General features: G+C 54.5%; 1 protein-coding gene across 1 annotated transcript in view; it reads right to left on the bottom strand.

The window, feature by feature from the left end:
* The window catches only part of KSR2 (kinase suppressor of ras 2), an 81,267-nt gene that overhangs the window by 42,272 nt on the left and 18,190 nt on the right, over positions 1-20,805 (bottom strand). The window contains exon 5 of the mRNA XM_068412929.1: positions 9,175-9,356. Coding sequence (XP_068269030.1) covers positions 9,175-9,356 — 182 coding nt within the window. The remainder of the gene's footprint in view (positions 1-9,174; positions 9,357-20,805) is intronic.

Genomic DNA, 20,805 nt, shown 5'->3' with positions numbered 1-20,805 from the left:
GAGCAGAAAGCCAGGTGCCAGCCGCTCTGACAGCAATTTAACGCACATTCAAACAGAAGAACAAAGTAAAAAGCAGCCTCGGCACCTTCCTTGTGAGGGGAAAGGAGGGAGGAAGGGTAATGGGACCTTGGCTGGGGACGGAAAAAGAGATAAGTTCATTAGTGCCAGCCAGAGCGGGCAGGTAATTAGCAGCACGGCTCGGACTCCACGTCCCCCTTCAGCCTCAGCAAGGGCAGAGACCCTCCTCCTCCTCCTGCACCGGCCGCGGGAGAGGTCCCACGCCGGGGGATGCTCAGCCCCGGCGGGGATCAGCGCCGGGGATCCAAAGGCTGGATTTTCAATGAGGGATTCGAGAGGTTTCCCGGGCACGAGCAAGCAGCCCCGGCGCGGAGCAGATCCCAGCTGCGAGCCCGGCCGCTGGCGCAGCGCGCCGGCAAATCCCTCGCTAAACACACCTCCGATATCGCCCCCGCGAGCTGGGAGAGCCGCTGTTTGCTTTAATATCCCGGTTTAATATAGCGGGCGGCGGTGCTTCAACTGCGCTCGCTTCCTGAAGGTTACATTTACATGCTGCTCCCCGTGCGAGGTGCCCGCCGTAGCCCGCCGATGGTTGTTAGAAGTCTTGGGAGCACCCAAAAACGCCTCCATCTCCAGGACCTCCCGCCAGCAGCTGCTCCGGCTCCTTCTCTTCCTCCACCACCTCGGTCCCCATCACCCCTTGGGCACAGCCAGCAATTAAGATGTTGAAGGATTACAAAGTTAATTAATTGCTGCCCCCAGCCCTGGGTTGGCTGGTTTACATCAATATTTTTGACCCACGCTTCTCACCAGCCCTTGAGACAACCCACCCCGGGCTCCTGGACCAGCATCCCTCCCGCTACCCCAATATCCACAGCCTCCCAGGGATGCCCACGAACCCCGGCGACGATGCTCTAAAGAGCGGGACCACTCCAGCCACGAGCACTATTCCTCCCTAAACGTCATTTTCTCATCACTAAATCACATTACACAAATAAATCCCCCCCCACACCTCAACACCGGTCCTTGATGAACTAAACACCCAGGCAAGAACAGCTCCTCTCCCAGAATTAAATTACAACCTCCGCTATATCAGCCACAATTTATTCCCACTAACTTTCAGCTGGCCTCAATTAAATCCTGCCGTCCCAGGGAGGCGGGGGAGAGAGGACGTAGGCAAAGACGGCTGAGCCTTTTAATTACTTTCTAAATGTGCTCACTGCAAAAATGTATTAAAGTGTATCGGGGATTTTAACCTCCTGATGAAAAATGAGACCTACGTGATTCATGGCTAATTACGTTCATTAGAGGCAGCGAAACGGGAAGGATCGCGGCGGTTAACAATAGACCTGCTGTTTGCAGGAGGGAAAACAAGCGAAGCGGGGCAGGAGGGCAGGGGAAGGTGGAAGGAAGCCCCCAGCCCCAAGGGTTTGGGGGGTTTTGAAGTTAATTGGTGATTCTCCCCTTTAACCTGGTGCTCACCCAGAGGAAAAGCCCTTTCTCCCCACGCAAGGTTAAATCAGGGGGATGCCCTACGGGAAGGTGGAGATGCAGCAGCCTCCTGCCAGAACAGGAGGAATATTCTTATCAAAAAAACCCAAAATCGCCACAATTAGAGGTAATTACAAGAAAAAAAAAACATAAAAATCCCGTGGCCAGGGGAGCACGTCTCGCTGCTGCAGAGGGGCCAGGCTTCGGCATCGGGACCCCGCGATGGAGAAGCGCCAGACCCGAGGGCTGCAGCTCCCCCGCCGCGGCACCGCAGGACCTTGACCCTCATGAGCTCTGAAGCACGGCAGCCGGCTGCCCACCGCCCTCCCTCCCTCCCTCCATCCTCCCGCTGCCCCATACCAGTGACCCCGAGCTGCCCCGCAGCCTTTGATGGCTCCCGACCTCCCCTGCCCGCGTGTCAGTCATTACTGATACGTTGATCACCGGCGACTTGCTTTATGGCTGGAAAATCAGAGCTCTTTTAGCCATAATTCCCCTCGCACAAGTATGTGAGGGCAGTTTTAGGGTTATTTTTCCCCCTGTCTCCTCCTCACAGGGGATATTGAGTGGGCATGGGTGTAATTTCCCAGGGGAAGGACGCAGCTGGTACCCACCGAGCAGCCCAACAGGGACCCCCCTCCCTTTCCTGCCTCCCCATCATCCCAAGAGACCCTCAAAGGCCAAACCCCATTCCCCAGCACCGTGACACTGCCCGATGCCACCCGGCGCATCGATCCTCGCAGAGCGGCACGGACCCCACAGCCGGGCCCTCGATGCCAGGGGATGCCACTCTCCACCCCAACACCCCAAAACCTCTCTGTGCTTCCCTTTGCCGCAGCATCGTGCCGGCAAAGGTCACGGCTCCGGCTCTGCGCGGCACAGCTTATCCTCGAGTCAACAGCCCACGCTTGACGGGGATCAGATGTGCCGGGAGGAGAGCAGGGAAGGGGGGAAACCGCCCGGGCGAAGGGTGACAGCCGCCTCCGGCGCGTCTCTGACAGCCGCCACGGGAGCAGAGCCCTGCCGCCCGGCTCCCCAGGCGTGACAGGCAGCTGTGACAGCCGCTGCCGCTCCCTGAGTGGCACCCGCACACCTCGGAGGTGACGGGGACCGGGACGCTGCCTCGGCCGTGACGCCCTCCTCGCCCCCGCTGCCATCCCGACAGCTCCACGGCGCTTGTCGGCTGCCGGTGTGGACGGTTCCCCTTTGCTCCCCAGCTGGGATACGATGCCTGCGCATCTCGGAGCATCAGAGCAGCCAGAGCTCCTCGATTTCATTTCTGTTGGGTTTCCACCCTCCCTGGGGGCAGATCGGGAGGGCAGTGATGCCCTCAGCAAGCCCCAGCACCCTCACCCAATACCCCAGAGCATCACCCGGGGCTGGCAGCGCGCGGAGCCGTGCCGAACCCCACCGCTGGGGACCGTGTTTTGCCACGATATCCCCCTTAATCTCCTGGCACCTTTCTGGATGCCCAGGGGATCGGTGTGAACGTGTTATCCATCACGGCGACAGCCCGATAAACAAACCCTCCTCCTCCTACTACAGCAACCGGCGCCAGGCGACGTTCGCATTATGAATGGGATGGATAAAATCGATGGAAGTGAACTTGGAAGCATCCCGGGATGAATCACTGCGAAGCCAAGGAACGGCCAGGAAATCTTGCACTTGTCCATAGATGTCCTACAGACCTGCATCTATCCCAGGCAGCCACCAAAACCCACCCAGCACCAGCGCTGGAGCGGCTGAGTCCCCCGGAGAGATTATGGGGAGACACCGGGGTGCAGGTCCTCCCAAAACAGTTAAACAACCACCTAGAAGGCAACCACAACAGGACCATCATCATGTGCATCTCTACCACCCCAGCCCCAGGCAGAAACCACAGCCCAGGGCCCATATCCTGATGGTGAGGGGGGATGCTGGCAGATGTTACTGTCCGCATGATCCCAACTGGGGAACCAAGCGCACCGGAGAGCTGCTCCGCAGCAAAGGGTGCACCCGAGGGTGCAAAATCCCTCCACAAAACACCTGGCTGGTTTTAGGGCCAAAACAGGATGGGAGAGATGCTCAGCTGCAGCAGTAAAGGAAGCTGAAGCAACGCTCGGAGCGGCAGCCCCAGCAGCTTTCCCTGCCATGATATAAAATCCGTGCAGGATTCAAGCTAAAAAGGGGGTCGACCTGCCCCCTCCGTTAGTGCAAATATCTGACACGCAGTCACAGCCAGGTCCAAACCCAGCGAGGTCCCGGCAGCGGGTGGAAGGATGAGCCGGCGGGTCGAAACGAAACCTCAGCCCTCGCCGAGGGGATCACCCAACGCAGCCCAACAAGGCAGAGCTCTTCTCAGAGCTGTCTCTCCAGTAAGAAAACAGAGTCACTCCATAATCCGGGCAGTTCCTCTTCACAGCGTGACAATCCTATTTATCCAGCTGAAATGTCACGTCTGGGCGCTTCACCGGCTTAAATACTCACATTGTGATTCCCCCCCCAGTTCGCAGCCTCACAGGGTCGTTGAGGCTTACCCAGACAAAGCCGTATTCTTCAGCTCCACACAGCGCTGCCGGGGTGAGGAAACCCCCCAGTGCCCTCGCTGCCGGCTGGATGGTGAGGCAGCCAGCTGTGGCCAGATGTGGGGCTGCGGGGAGCTCCCAGCCAGGCGGCCAACACGGCCGTGGAGTGCTCACACCATGGCTTGTAGCAGCAGCAGGGCAGCTTCAGGGAGGAGAAAACCACTGATGGTGTCACAGAAATGATGTCCCGCTTGGGAAGTCTCCTGCTGAAGGTGGTTTGGGGCTGGGAGAGTGTTTGAGAGAAGGGTCTTCCCTATGAAACCACCCCCAGCGTCAGGGATGGGATGCCCAGGGAGAAGGGCCATGGTCTGAATGGCACCAGCTGCTCACGCACTTGCCCCATGGCACCCTCAACACTGCATCGTGCCCTCAGGTCCTTCCTGGTCCTTTCCAGCAGAAAGTTTGGATTTAGGGCTCCTGGATTCCCAGCACAGGGCTTGATCCACTGGACTTTATCTTGAATCTCTCTCCGCCAGCCATACCTACCCAACGCCAGCCCTTCTGAGGGCTCCTTCACAGATGTTCAGGGGCTGAGGAAGCGCAAGGAGCTCTGGTGGCATCTCAGCACTTGCCGCTTGCTTGGCCACCACTGGTTGACCACCCAAGCCCCAGGTAGGCACAGCCAGGCTGCTTACTGGGGCAGAAAGTCAGCACCATAAACTGCAAAGTCCTTAGTCACAAAGCCAAGAGGCAGAGCCAGGACCGGGATCCTGGAGAAGTGACCCACCAGGGACAAAGCCAGAGCAGCACCAAAGGCAACCACCGACGCAACAGGGTTGATATATAGGACGGGGCTGATGCATCCAGCTGGGTGCAGAGGAGAGGGGAGGGGGGCATCCCTGGAGACCGCAATAAAACAGCCATGATCAGCTCTTGAGGGACAAGACAGAGGCTTTGAGGGATCACTGCTCATAACTCCGTGTACCGGGAATGCTCCATGGCTCCTGTCTTGCTCCCAGGCCACAGGAAGAGCCTCTCCACTGTGCGCTGCAGGAAAGTGTTCAGCGATGTCCCTGCGTGAAGAAGCCTCGCACAGAGCTTCAGTTGATGGGCCACCGGGGAGAGACAATGGGATTTTCTCTCCAGGTACACACAAGGTCTTGGGTTGGGTTGCGTTGGCTGCTCCTTCCCTTCTGCAGGGCTGGACACCAGCTGGAGGAAGGGCAGCAGCGAGGACATTCCCAGCACAGCCACGCGCCCAGGTGCTCATTTTTCCATCCTAGCACAGCAAAGTCACACGCAGCCTTTTCTGTCCTTCCTTCCACCCCCTTTTTTTTTAAATAGTCCAGGACAGAAACAACATTGTTGGCCCATCCTGGAGACCATTGAGCAGGTGACCTGATCTGGATGCACATGGTGACAATGCCCCGGCTGGCCTTGCAGCAGGGAGGGGACAGGCAGAGGGCACAGCCCGGGAGCAATGCCAGCTGCCTCCAGGACACCCAGATAACGGAGACACAAACAAGACCTACCAGACATAAGCCTTTACAATAAAAAGGAGAAGATGCAACCAAATTCCTGGGTGCTTGTAGCCAAGTCACAGGGTATTGAGTCCTAAATCCTATTTCAAAGTAACAACACGTCTCGGGTAGTCACTTACTCACCAGGAATGACCAGAAAAACCATCTTCTGTCCCTCAGCCATAGGGCTGGGCTATTTCAGGGCCAAGCTAGAGTTCAAGGGCACCCCAAAAGTCTTTACTTCCCCCTTCTGCTTCCCCTCCAAGGGCTGCTAAGGAAAAATTTCCATTCAAAACCAAAATTCATGGGGATCCTGGCCCTGCATGAAGGGGACTTTGCCTCTCCAGCAAGATCTGTGCTGCAGGAGAAAGAGGCTCCTTCTGCAGCTCGCTGCCAGCCCTTGCGCTCTCGCTCCACGTCTGTGAAAATCTATTCCCATCAGGGCAAATCGGCTGTTAAAAATAAGAGAGAAGCATCCAAACCCGCATCCGATCGGGACCAGAGATGACACGGACGGGAGCATGCTCCTGCCACAAGCAGCAAGACACGCTGGCTGTTGAAAAGAGAGCAGCGAGAGACAGCCAGGGAGAGAGGGGTCTCGCCAAGGGCTCGACAGGCTCCTCTCCTGCATCTCAATCCGACAACAACAACATCTTTGCGTTTCAGTGCTTAGGGAAGTAATTTCATATTAATCCGGAGCACACCAGGTGCTGCCGTGCTGATCCCACAAGAGAAAAAGGGAAGAGGTGATTTCCTTCTTAAAAGTTTAGGTACCCACGGTCATAGGGATGGGATATTGTGGAGAACTTGGCTGCCCAACCGCATCTGTGCCTCAAGGATGGGGTTGGGGACAGGGAGGTCCTTGGGATGCGGGGTGGGCACGATGCTCTGGCTCACACCCATGGTGAGCGCCATGGAGCCCATCGAGGAGCGCATGGAAACCCATTGCACCTAAAAGGCAATGAGAAATAGTGGCACCTCAGAAGACCCCCAAACCAGGCGCTTCTCGTAGGACCTGCAAGTCCTAGTACTTTGGACCAGCCAGAACAACAGCAAGATGAGAGCAGGGGACCCAAGGACATGAGAAGCACCGTGTGCCGGAGCAGGGAGAAGCCACCCAGGTCCCATAACAGCAACATGGGGTGTGGGGAAAGCTGCAGAGATATCTACTCCTCTCCCCAAACAAACACGTCTCTGCACCGCTTGGCATAACTCATCTTCTCCCCACAAGGTAACGAGCCCTTGCATCAAGCTCCATTACACCCCATCTCTCTCCCTGCAGGGCCACGCTCGGCACCCAGCTGCCACATGCAGGATGTGGCTGCTCTTCCCACAGGGTCACAAACTGGAAAGCAACCATGGAAGCAGACAGAAACATGGGATGCAGCTCAAGGACAAGGCCACCAGTACAGAAATGGTGCAGAAACACAAGAGAGTTAGAAAAACAACAATCTAGTGGGATTTTTTTGCCTTGCATCAAATTTTCCCCACAGGTCCTCAGGAGTGAGGGTCGCTGAGCACATGGATGCTGATCCTGCAAGGACTAAATGGTTTTGCTGATGCTAAAACCTCTCAGAGATGAACCGGCTGGTGCAACCAAGCCCCTCTTCTCCATGGCTCACGTCTAGCCCAGAAAACAAACATTCAGAATCACAGAATCACAGAATTGTCTTGGTTGGAAAGGACCTTTAAGATCATCAAGTCCAACCATTAATCTAACACTACCAAGTCAACCACTAAACAACATCACAGCAACCAAGAAATTTGGAGGGCTGAGGGAAACGAGAAGAGACACCTCTCCAGCAGTGTTCCTCAGTTGACAGCCTATCACTTCTCATCGCATCCCGTTCCTGCGATGCCACGTTGCATCAGGTTATCACACCACGGGATGTAATCCAACGCTGAGGCGTGAGGAAACCTAATGCGCCAAGACACGGCAGGGCTTTGCTGAGAATGGGTTTGATTTCTCGGTTTCTGGTCCGCTAATCCCCGTCATTCTGGGCTGCAAGTTGAGCTCAGCCAATGCCACGGGGGGAATAGCGATGCAAAAACACCCCTGCGCCAGTGAGAGTCAGGTAGTTGGGCACCTCTAGAAACAACACCGCCTGCCTGCAGAGCTCCTGCCAGGTCCCACTGTCCCCAAAGCCAAAGAAAGGGGAGAAAAGGATGCCAGAAATGGCTCAATAACCCTTCAACGATCCTAAACAGCAGCTGATTGGTGTAAAAATAGAAAGAAAGGAAGAAACGGTGAGGTTTTTGCCCTGCAGATGGCTGGGAGAGGCATGGCTGTGGGGATGAAAGCAGGGCAAAGGAACCGCCCCATCACACCGGCACCCAGCGCCTGCACACCGGTGTGATGGGGCGGCCGGTGGAGCCATCCCGGTGCTGCTTCCCACCCCGGTGAGAAGTACAGCCAGGAGGAAAACCTGCTGGGGCCAGGGAGGTGGATGGGCAGGGAAGGGTGTTGCCTACAAACCCCTTCTTCAGCCAAGAGCTGAGCAGTAAGAATGACTAGAAGAACCCAAGATGAGCCAGAAAGACCATATTTTGGGAAAGTAAAGGGAAGGGAGAGAAGTCTGGGGAGGGTGGTGGCAGAAAACAAGCCTGAATATGGAGTCAGAGGAAGTTTTTAGCTGAGTAGCAAGAGGCAAGGGGAGCTCACCCTCCCCATGACAGCTCTTGGCGTGCAAATCGCTCCCAGCAGCTGCCACGCGTTTCCTGGTAGGGTTTTGTTTAGGCTGAGAGTCATGCCTGGCTTGTAAAAGCTTCAATTCCTGGTCCAAGAGTGGGAAATAAGGGTCAGGCTGCTTCTCCCCAGCCAGCAGCAACGCCCTGGATGAGCTCGTCAGCCCAAAAGCATTGAGTCCCACCACCAGCTTCTCTTGGAAGAGGGCAAATCGCCCCAGGCAGCCCCGCAGGCAGGACAGGACCCAGCTGCTGGGATGGAGCGCCGGGGGTTTGCACCAGAGCTGTCTGCATCAGGGCTGGCTTCACCCGAGACCCCGCATCGACTGAAAACCCTGCAAGAGGTCTGAAAGCAGCCTCCGTGCACCGAGGCAAAACTACGGCTGGGTGTACAAAGGAGCCCTTGAAAAAGTCACTCCCAAGTGACAGCCAGCTGGTGTCACCAACCCAGGCAGCACGGAAAGGCTCGTGGCTTCTCCAATTCACAGTAGCCACCCTCCCGTACCCGTATGGTTGCGATACGGGAGCGTATCTGTTTGCATAAATCAACGTTCAATACTACAGTGGGTTTATATATATACAGACATATACATTCGAGTTTCCAGGCTTCTATTTGCCCAGAATCATATCATAGAATCACAGACTGGTTTGGGTTGGAAGGGACCTTAAAGATCATCTAGTTCCAACCCCCCTGCCATGGGCAGGGACACCTTCACCGACCAGGTTGCTCCAAGCCCCATCCAACCTGGCCTTGAACACTCCCAGAGAGGGGGCACCCATGTATCTCTAAAGACTGATGCACCTGCACGAGGGCTGTGCTCGCTGCGCAACACTCCACCAATGTCCTCCAGACCATCGATGCCCACCCCAAGTTTCCTACGGTCACATCTTCTGCTTGGCATCAACCATCACCCACCCCATGGAAGGGAGACCTGGGAGGTGCTACTGGGACTTACTTGCTGAGAAGGTGGCTTCGGTGTGGACAGGAGGGGTGGAGGGGAGGAAAGGTGGGTACCCAACGAAGAAGGAGCGCAGGGAGCGCTCGGAGAGGAGCGGGGAACGCTGCGCAGGGATGTTCTCACAGCTTCCCACGCTGTTGTGGATCTTGAGGTTCAAGGGCTTGTTCTTCTTCTTGACTCTGGAAGGAAGAAGGAGGAGAAAAAAAAAAAGAGAAAAGTGAAGGGCAAGAAATTGGGGTGGTGGGGATTTGCTCACAGGTGGGGAGGAGGGAGTGATGCACCGAGGGAGCGGTGGCACTCGTAGGACAGCTGCTCACAGGGGAGATGCTGCGCTGCCCCATGAGCTGATGCGATAATTAGACCCGTATCCCTACAAGAAGTTTCAATCACCAAAAAAAGACAACTTGCATTAAGGAGCACTGTGCATTAGAGAGCTCTTCCTCCTGCAAAACCTGGCTCAAAAGGGTCGGTTGGTCCACAAGCCCCACCACCCCCAGCCTTGCTGGCCTTATTGCACCCCCAAAATCACCCACCAACCCTCCACAGGGCTGCATCTCCCCTCAGTGCCCCAACCCAAGAGATTTCAAACACAAACCCACTGGCGTGGACCCAGCTGACAGTTAAAAGGTGTGTTTGTGGTATCGTCAGAGTCCTTGAACATCTTCTGCCTTGTCCTGTTTGGGGCCAGGAGGGCTCCTCTTTATACCAGCTCAGAGGCTGCCAGCATGGGGTAAGGCTTGTTCTCCGAGGCACCCATCACACAGAGCTCATCCACATCCCTCAACACTGGCCGTTACTACCAGCCCTACTTCAAATGGGGGAAACTGAGGCACAGAAGGATTACAGAGCAGATTCAGACTTCTTGCTACAGCACCTAAAGTGGACTTAGGCACTCACAGTGCTGCTGGGCTCGACGGATGCTGCTGTCTGTGCATCACGACAGCGCTGGCCCCGGCCTCTTCTGACCGAGAGCAAGATGCCAGCACCCAGATCACCAGCACTCGGCACCTGCTCCAATTTTCATGTCATTTAATGTCACCTACATCCATTTTAGGGCTGAAGAAGGGGAATTGGGTCTGACTGAGGGGTGGACTGCAGCAGTGCGTGCCCCAACAGAAACCCAGGGAACAGCTCACCGAGGCACAGGACTGTGACACGGACAACCATAAGCCCTGGGAAAGGTTCATCAGAAACAAAGTGCTGCATGGCTCGGGATACGAGATGCCCACCCCTCACTTATCAGCCCATTTTTCCACCTGCCTTGTGCTGTGCCAAGGACCAGCCATCACTCTGGTGGTCCCATCTTCCCAAAGCAGCACGTAGAGCTGACAGATTTGCAACCCAGACCGACGCGGACAGCTCGCAGGGGCTGGGCTGGGAGTTTCCGGCTCAGCCGCTCCCAGCCTGGCCACATTGGAACGGTGCAAGGTGGAGAGGAGCATCCTCCGGGAAAGGCAGCTCAGCCCTTTGGGAGATCTGGAAACCCAGAGCACCCGGCCCCAAAACCAACGCGGTGCCGTGCCCTGCAGCACCGTGAGCCCTGTTACAGTGGAAACCAGGAGAGCACAAACCCAGGCACTGCTCTCCCTCGAAACTTTCCTCGCATCCAACAGCCGCTTTCCTGCAAACACCTTCGTGCTTGTTTGCAGGCACCAGGTCCTGGTCCTGCTGCCATCGCTCCAGCGCCATCACCCAGAGATGGACCCGAGCTCAGCCGCCGGCTCCTGCCCGCAGGCAAGCCATCCTCCCCGGGCCGCGCATCTCCCACCGCCCCGGGGCATCTGGCCCTGCCAGGCGATAGGAAATGACCCTGCTGCGCTCACCAGCCCACGTTAGCAGGAGAAAATTAAACCGTCCTCTAATAAGTTAATTGTTTCCTCGCACAGGAAAAGCTGCTGCTGCTTTTAGGGTGGCTGTAAGGACCTCTTTGGGTGCGCAGGGCCCGGGGACGGGGTGGGTCATTGCCTCCAGCTGGGTCTGACAGCACAACCCTCCTGGCTTGGAGCCCCGTGGCTGATGTTTGCCGTGCCGTGCCATGCCCTGCCAGCGGGATCTAAGCTGCCCCTGACCCTAAACCCCAAGTCCTTAAAGCAAATCTGCAAAGCACCAAGATGAGGAGGAGTCTGGTGGCCCCCCAAGACGGTCTGATCCCTCCATCGCTGCCGCCTGATCCCAACCCAACCCAGTGGCACAACCCCGGTGCGGGCATGGCCCCAGCTCCCCGCGAGCTCAGCCCCGGCGCTCAGCCCAAAGCGCTTCCTGCAACGCAGTGATTAGCCACTAATCTCATTTTTTTCCACCCATAAATCAGTTCCAGACCAAATATTTACCGTGAGCATCATTTCCTCGCCAAGCAGGGCTGGTGACAGCTCTCATTATTAGGAAGGATGAGTGATTTTGGACAGAGAGAGATTTTTCTCTCCCTGGTTCTTCAAAACAACAACAAAAAATTAATAAAAACACACAAACACCATGATCCAACTGGGTGACTGGTGAGGGCTGGCTGCCTGTCTTGCCATGGCCTTGACCCCTTTTCCCTGTCCCAAAGGAGGGGAGCAGGGAGCGAAGCCTGGAGAGGAGCGGGATGCTGCAGCAGGAGCATCCTCACCCACGGCAAGTGCCCTGCCAGAGGGGGCTCACAGGGACAGGGTATCTTGCTGCAAGCACCCCAATAGTGATGTCCCAGCTGTTAGGGATCCCTGAGGTGTCCCTGGGGTGCTGGGGGACTGAGAGCAAACCTGCACCTTCACCTCCACGGGCGCACACAAGCACTTGGTGCTCCCCGAAGCTTTGAGTCCTGCTCGAAGAGGCTGAGATGGCAGCTTGCCCCTCCATGTGAACGCACTGCCAGGGCAGGATACGGCCACTGGGTCCACAGCACCCAGGGGGAGTCCAGGCAAGCACGTGGCCGGGTTGTAGAGGACACGTCTGTCCCCTTGCTGGCTTCCCCTTGGGTTTGTCCCTGACTGGCAGCGGGGATCCCAGCATTGTGCACGGGCGGGTGGTGCATCCAGGAGCAAACCTCTGGTGAAGGCAACGTGGAGGAAGGTAGAAAGAGGAAATAACCCAAAAGCTGGAGGAGAACAAGTCCTGCGAGCAGCCGAGGGCACAAACAACGAGCTGCAAAGACATCCCAAGCAGCGACGCAATTCCTCTGCTTCTCTGCAATCTCCTCTCAGCCACCCCAAAGCAGCCCCGAAGCCACGACCGCTGATTTGGGGACAAGGCACCCGGGGTGCCTGCAGGGCACAGAGCAAACCCCCCCTGCCCTGCAAAACAAGCCCCATTTGGGGACATTTGCTTGTGCAAAAAGAGTCAAACACGGTAAAAGTGGGTTTTTAGAGACTTGGGAGGGGACGGGCTTTGGCCAGTGACTGTGCCAGCCCGGTGCAGGACACGGCCACCACCCTTTGGAGAGACGCAGCCGGGGCTGCACTGACCCAGCCCCTCACAAAAACCTTTCCTCCTCCACAAGCACTAAGCTGCTCCTAAATCAGTTTTTTTCTGCTGTGGGGGTGAAAGGTCTTTTGCTTTTGGGGCAATAAGTGGGGATAAGGGTGTAAATCTCCTGGGCGGAGGAGGTCATACCTCCTAACCACTGCCAGCCTCAACGTCCAGATTTTGAGAGCGATTTCACCCATCTTTGGCCAATATTTCCATTTTTCCTCATTTACCCAAGCTGGCAACACAAGAGGAGGGAAAAAGCGTGTGCTGGAAATGCATCGTGGTCCTCCCAGCCCAAACCCTCCAGCACAGGACCCCACACCACAGGGGCAGGAGGAGCCCCCTCCTCTGTGCCAGCGTCACCCCCCACACCACGCTCCCAAACCCAGCGAGGACAGCAAAAGCAAAAAAAGGGGATTTTTTTTAAAAAAAAACAAGGAAGAACCTCAGCTTAATTCAATTTTCCATAGGGATAAAGCCCCAAGGCAGCAGCAGACCCCCGTCCTGGAAAGGGGGGCCAGGACCTCGCTGCTGGGTATCTCAGACAAACAAACCCCGGCTGGATCAGAAGGAACCAGCAAATTCCAGCGCACGACACAAACCAAGCTCGCTCCACTGCTTGGGGGGGGGGGGAACCACGCTAATCCCCCCATTAAGCACCATTTCAGACCTCTCCAGAAGCTGACAAGTTCTCAGGTGCTTGGCTGGTGGGGGGGAAAGGCGATCGCTCCCCCTACAACATCCCAGCGATCACACCCCAACGCCGCTGGAGAAGCCAAGGCGGCGGAAGGGAAAGCGCGGCGCGGCTCGCGAAGGGGTTATTTAGATGGTGGCGATACCTCCCAGCCCCCGGGAAGGACCATTTTCCTCCAGTCACAGCTGGACAACTGCCGAAATGAGCCTTCAGCCCGCGCCGGGGGAGGCTGCGAAGCGCCGGGCAGGGGGGGAGCAGGGAGTTACTTATACACCGGTTATTATTTATTTTGGCTTTAAAGGGTTTGTGGGGAGCAAAGAGAACCACGAGCAGTCCGTGTCTAGGCTTGAAGCCCCCCAACATCTAGGAGACACCCTGGGGTGACTACGGCAAGCCCCTGCCACCCCCAGGGATGGCAGGAAAGGTGCCACCGCAAGGACAAGGGCTCCTTGCCCACCAGATTCGGAGCAGACCCCTAAATCTGAACACCCCAACTATTTTTTTCTTGCCACTCCAGGACCCTCCGGTCCCCTCGCCCCAGCTCCATCCCTGTTGCAAGAAGTTGCTCCGTTACCTCTCACCATCCCCTAACCCTCTGCATGGCCCGAAAAAACCTTATTTTTCTCCTTGCCTTCCCCATGCACCTCTTGGGGGGACACCAGACACAGTACCCCCACCCAAGACCCCAAAAAACAGATTTCTCAGGAGCATCAGGGCTAATTTCTGCTGCAGGTTGACATGGATGCTCGGGAGAGCCGACACTGCTCGCTGGGAGCAATTCCACACCCAGGTAGGTAAATGCCAACTATAAGGGACATAATTTCATGCAAGGATTTGCTCAATATATGATGATGGTTTTCAAAAAAAAAAAAAAAAAGGAAAAAAAAATAGCCCAGTTAGCTTGAAGTGCTTAATGCAAATCCCTTTAGGTGTCAATCCAGAGTGAATGGCTCATCCCCGCCTGCTATGGGGAATCAGTCACACGCTTATCACCGGCTTTGGGGGAAAAAAAAAATCAGAGGGTTTCAACAGGCGGTGAAAAACACGAGCAGACACCCAGGACAAAGGGCCCGTCACTCCTTTCAGCCCCAGCGAGGCTCGACATGGATCAAAGCCAGGCGGGAGGGCAGGGATTGAAATGGGATGCAGGGGTGGTATGGATGCTGTAGGGTACCCGGTGAGGATGTGCCCAGCTGGGGGGGTCCTGGGTGATTCGCCAGCTGGGAAAGCAGAAATCGGTGTACGAGGACGGGCACGGGGGGAAACCTCTATGTTATGGGGAGCAGAGGTGCAACGGTCATGGAGTTGTCAGCCCCGCGGTGCTCCCAGGGTACGGCTCTGCCCAGGGCCACCCCAAAGGGGACACACCAACCAGCCCCCCACACCTCAGTGGCATATCTTAAATATGCCTTAAATAAAAGATGGAAATCGGGTAAGTAACTCTCTGCTCAGCAGGCACTTGTTCTCACTTACCAACAGCACTGTAATTAGAAAAATTAAGAGGTTTAAATTTAAAATTTAGCAGAAACAGGTGGATTGACCCCGCAGCCGGCTGCACCAGGCTATGTTTTATTCACCGCCTTGCTCCTCTCCAGCACACTGCAATTTTAACGCGAGCGTTTCTTTTAAAGGAAGGGAAATAGGGTGGAAAGAAAAAACCATCCTCTCATCGGCATCTCAGTTCGCTCTCTGCGAAGGATTAAAGATCGCTGCCGCCTGGCCTGAAGTGAACAGCCTCGGTCAGGATTCAGCCCGGGAGATTTATGGCCTTTTGACTGCCTTAATTGCATGATATTCTGTATTAAATCAGAGGAAGGGGAAGGTAAAGTGCTTTCCCTCGTGCCTCGGCAGGCTGCAAGGCTCTGCCCGGCCGCACCGGGCAGCCACCCCCGGCCCCAGCAAGCAGCACCCCTGTGCAATGACAAAAAAACGGGGTAACCCCATATATTTGCTCTTACATTTTTTTTTTTAATGCAAGAAGAGCTGCCCATTCTGTTCCCTTCCTGCTGGGTCCCCGTGTTGGCACGGCGCTGGGAAACCCTATTCCTTTCTTCAAGGATTCCCAAAAAACCCACAAAAATCCCGGCAACCTCCCTGGCCAAGCAGCACGAGCATCCCCAAACCGACAGACGTGGGGAGTTTGGACCAAAACTACCACGGTTGGAGGCATCAGAGCCAGAAAAGGAGGCACCAGGTCACCTTTCACGCCTGAGAATAAACGCAGAGCATCTCGGTGCTGTCGCGCGTCCCTCCCCGCGCAGCACGGACGGCACCGGCCGCTTCGGCACTTGCAGGGTTCGAGGCAAACACACGGGTAAAGCCAGTGGATTATTTGAACCTGTCTGAGGAGATGAAATTCCTTCATTATACACCCAGATCTGAAGCAGCTCCATGCAATACTAGCTTGATATTAAAAAAATAAAAAATAGAGACTACGCTCCAGACGTTACGTTTATCCTCCTCGTTACCGTAAGAGGCAACAACCCCCCCCTCCTCCAGCCAGAGGAAAAACAGGTTCTTCATATCAAAGCCTCGACAGTTAAATATTTATTGAAGTGCCTGTCCCTGCTTCCCTGGATGGCTGAATTTTAAGGTTCAAGCCTTACTTGATCTATTATTCTCTTTTCGTAGCACAAAGCGTAACTTTTTATTACGGCTGCAAATTATAAAGCTGGGAAATTCTTTGAAGGGAGCTCGAGCCAAACAGGTTTTTTCCTCCCCCCTCCCTCCCCTCCCAGGACTCGTGCGCCGACGAGACGGTGCTGCAGGAACGATGCTCGGAGCAGACGCAGGCTGCTGCGTGGAACGAGCTTGAGGAGCTAATTGCCAGGATCCTGAAGCAGGTCCTGTTTCTCATTAAGCCCTTTCTGTTTCCTTCGTTTCCACCGTTGACGTTTCTTTGAGGGACACACAAGGGCGGTGGTGGATGAGCACCACCGGCTGTGGTCAGCCAACCATGGTGAGGTTGAGTCTTCTTTTGCTGGAGCCATTTCCACCCCAGTTCAGCCCCGGGGGGTCCCTCGTTTGCACCCAGAGGAGTGGGTCTCTCCATCCCTAGACAACACAACCCCAGCCAGGCAGGCCAGCTCCGGGCATTTTTTTCCCCCAGCAAATCATAGACTCACAGACTGGTTTGGGTTGGAAGGGACCTTTAAAGGTCATCTAGTCCAACCCCCCTGCCATAAGCAGGGACATCTTCAACTAGATCAGGTTGCTCAGAGCCCCGTCCAACCTGACCTTCAATGTTTCCAGGGATGGAGCATCCACCACCTCTCTGGGCAACCTGCACCAGTGTTTCACCACCCTCATTGTAACAAATTTCTTCCTTACATCTAGTCTGAATCTCCCCTCTTTTAGTTTAAAACCATCACCCCATGTCCTATCGCAACAGGCCCTACTAAAAAGCCTGTCCCCATCCTTCTTATAAGCCCCTTTTAAGTACTGAAAGATCACAATAAGGTCTCCCCGGAGCCTGCTCTTCTCCAGGTTGAACAACCCCAACTCTCTCAGCCTGTCCTCATAGGAAAGGAACGAGTGGGCTGAAGACCACAGAGCCCTCCATCGGTATAAGACTCCATTTCCCAGCCACCATCACCTCCATGCTTGCAAAACCCAACTAAGAAAATGGATCCGATCAACTCAAGCGCTTGCCTACGCCACTTGCTTCAACACGAGAAGAGCAACACACAGCATGGCCCAGGCACCCGTGCACACATCTGGACCTGTTTGGGGAGACAATTCTCAAAAAATTACACCACTGGGGGGAAAAGCGTGGACTGCCCGTGGCTGGAAAGCCCTGAGGTGGAGGTTCCTTACACTAACCACAGCTCTGCAAACCTTCCATCTCAGAAGAGGCTTGGGGCAATTTCTCTCCGTGGCTTGCTTGCAGGCTGCCTCTGGATCTGAGGTTGCTGAAGCATGGTGGGCTTGGGCAGCTCTTTAATTGAAAAGGAGAAGTCAGAGCAGCCTCATGGCTTTTGGGGAAGCCTGCTCTCCCTGCGCTCTCAGTTCTCATTTTGTTCTTGCTAAGAAAGCCACCGGAGTGCTTGGCCAACCCATCACCTGCCTGGGTGCTGGGCTGGCCACAGCAGTGGGTCAGTGGGGGCTTGCAGGATGGTGATGAAATGCACTCACCAACCTCTTGGGCCACAAAGAAGAGGACAGAAGAGCTGCTTCATGTTTTTCCTGCATAGCTACAGCTAGAAGAGAGGGCTGAGAAGAGCTCAAATACGTCTTCTTATCATGACCAACAGTGGTCAATCCATCATCCTGGGACATTGCCCACAGCATCTGCCCTCACCGTGCCCTCCCCTCCCATGTGGACACCATGGAGGCAGCAAATCAGGCAATGGTGCCAGCAGCAGGAGACCTCTGCCACCTCTCACCACACCCCTGAGATGTTAATCCTTATCTAAATTCATAATCACGCTCTCTGTTTTCAAAGTGGCGAAAGGAGGCTCAACTTCTCATTAAAGGACACGGTGAAAAGTTTCTCCTCCAAGCATGTTAAAGCTCCTGCTCCTCTTGATGGAATACCACAGCAGTAATTAACATTAATGACACACCTAAGGAGAACCGCAGCCCAGAGCGGTGGGATAATTGCAGCAGAGAGCCAGTTTGTTACGGAGGCTACCCATCACTGTCAAGACACGGTGTGCAGACCATACTTTGAGAGAGCTGGAGACAATCCAGGACCTGTGCAAAACTCCACAGCCCTGACTCACCATCAAATGCGCCGAGATTAATCAGAAAGATTATTTGGAAGCAGAGCGAGCTATGCTGCTCGGTTCGCTCTCCAAACCCCCACATTTCAATGCTCTGCCCCTTGGAGAAGCACCAGGCTGGTCTCTACATTTTCGGACACCACACAACGCTGAAGATGCTACATATGGATTATTTGCACATGTTGGTCATGTCCTGCTGCAGCCACCTGCTCTGCAAACATCAATCTTGCTCATCCCCAACGCCAAGAGCCCACCTGCCCTTCCAAGCCTGGGAAATGTCAGAGAGACACCAGGCTCAAGGGCTATCTCGATGCCACTCTTTCGAATCCAGCCCACGCAGAATATCAAATAATTGATCTACCTGGTAGAAGCATTGATTGGAATTGATAGAAGGGAAAACATCATTATCATAAAGGTTGCAGAGCAGCAGAATAAATGACCTATCACTCAGTAGCATTTCAGACCAGCTTAGATGATTAACTCTGAGGGACAGTCTAACTGCAGGCTGCTAGGTCTGGTGGGGGATGGTGAAGACCACCTCTGGTCCTAGGTTTCTGCAAGTCTAAGACTCAGTCTTTCACCTGTCTGCCTAGATGCCCTAAGTAGGATCCTACACCAGACCTGGCCAAGTGCTGCAGGAGATACCCTGTTCTCAGGGGTTTCTCTCTTACGTGGGATGGAAAAAAACAACCCCACAACAGAGAAAGTGTCGATTTAGAGTTGGTTCGGGGCTGGAAATAATACAAGGGAAAAGGAAAAGAATAAAACAGGTATGTGCTCTATCACCAGATCAGATGTGAACTTCACGTCTGACTTCATCCATCCAGGATATCGTCATCTTGATATTCAAAACCATTACCAAAAGCCAGCCTCAGCATCACCAAGGCTAAAGGTGAGGAAGATGACCATCATAAGGCTTTGGATAAAGAGCCTTTTCCACCAGAACACCTACCCCCATCTGCATCCATGCCTTGAATGCAATTGCAACGATACAGGGTAAGGAGGCTTCACTGAAAACTTACCCAAATACAGCTGCCTTGAGCTGGAGGAGCCTCCTCCCAGCCCAAACCTGACCTAGGTACACCACGAAAACTGCATGTCCTCTCCAGCAGCTGCTTCACGTTCAGCATTTCCTCCGGGGCCCAGCTCTGTCACGTCACACTGCTTTAATTCACCGTCCATACACTCTGATCCTCCCTCCCCAGCTGCTTGCTGGAGGCTATTCTTTGAAGGCCATGGAGTTCATGAATTTGGCCAGACACCAGAGCGGTAAAAAGAACCAAAACTGGGAAGCAGATGAGCTTTTGGGCTCACCTCCCCTTTGCATGGGTCTAAGGATGAGGACCACCCAACCACCGCTTTGGGGCAGGACACCCCAAGGCAGATCCTGCCTCCAGAGGGTTATTTTATACGCACCCTTCCAAGGGTTAACACACACTCTTGAGCTCGCTCTTAACTAGCCTGACTTTTGTTCCCCAACTAATGTATTTTTAAGACCTTGCATTCAGAGTTTGTTTTTTTCCTGACTCCTTGCTGATGAACAATCATTAACAATCCGTGAAAGATTTAAATGGCCCGTGGAATTCATGAGGTATTAAATGGGCATTATATTATCAGCCACTCTAAATGTTTTGTTTCCGTTTCAAGACCACTCATGAGATGTTTATGGATTGTGGATTTATAGAAGCCAGGGGATCTTTTTAGGAGTAATGTTCCGTACCCCGGAGTTACGGTCAACAGCTGGAGGCTCCGTGCAGGAAAATCGGAGGCTGTAAGCTCAAAGAATTTAACCCCTGCTTCAGAAGGTCTTGGCGTACAAAAATGATGGATTAAACCCTAGAAATAAGCTCCAAAACACAAGCAAACTTATGAGCTGTTATCAAGAGTCGAGTGGTACGTGGTGGCATTGCTCCAGAGAGGACCTGGTCGCTGCTACTGCTCTCCCAGATGTACAGAGGTGGTTTACTTTTGTGCCTGTACTGAGATAGAAAAAATCTGTGGGGGCAGCCCCATAGCACCCCCACAGCTTCCCTCCATCGATACTGACCCACAGCTCATGGAGGGAGAGCCCAGAGTCTTGCTTGTGCCAAGGGCATCCCTGGCTCCCCAGAGCCCATTTCACCCTGAGATGGGACACGTCAGGTGAGGAGATAAATCAGCCTGAAGGACACCAAACTCCTTCTTGGGATGGTTTCGGATGGGTCCCAGCAGAGAACGGTCTGCAAAGAGGCAGTATGGGAGTAAATCTAGACCCAAAATCACCCCAGGAGATCCCACACAGCATTTGGGGTCCCCAGCAGCATCCCCAGACTATCAGCTCTCCAGGTCTAGCACCTCTTTCCATGCTGGGACACGATACAGGAAACAGAAAGCCACGATCTGAAGCAAACCAAGAGCCCACTGGCCCAGGTAAAACCAGAAGGGGTTAATCAGAGAAGGCTTGAAATCATTTTTCAGGGATGAGCTCCGTTTCATGCTTGAGGTCAGCAGGAAACCTCCCTCCTGCAGAGACCACAGAGGACTCGGACGCCACAGAAGTTATGACGCTAAAAAAAAAACAACCTACCCTACAATATGTGTGGATTACATGGACATGGCCATAAAATCAGAATTAGCTGATAACAGCCCCAAAAAGCCACTTTTTATCAGTGCCAGGCAAAGTGTTAGCCACCGCATCCGGGCTAATAAACAGCTAAAACTTCACAGCATAAACAGCTAAAACTTCAGCAGGCTCTGCTGGGAAAAAGGGGGAAAAAAAGTAGAAGC

The sequence above is a fragment of the Nyctibius grandis genome, chromosome 14 (genome assembly GCF_013368605.1).
Source record: "Nyctibius grandis isolate bNycGra1 chromosome 14, bNycGra1.pri, whole genome shotgun sequence".
In the NCBI taxonomy this organism is placed as follows: Eukaryota; Metazoa; Chordata; class Aves; order Nyctibiiformes; family Nyctibiidae; genus Nyctibius; species Nyctibius grandis.
The sequence above is the reverse complement of the archived record's forward strand: the minus strand, read 5'-3'. Positions and strand labels throughout refer to the sequence as shown.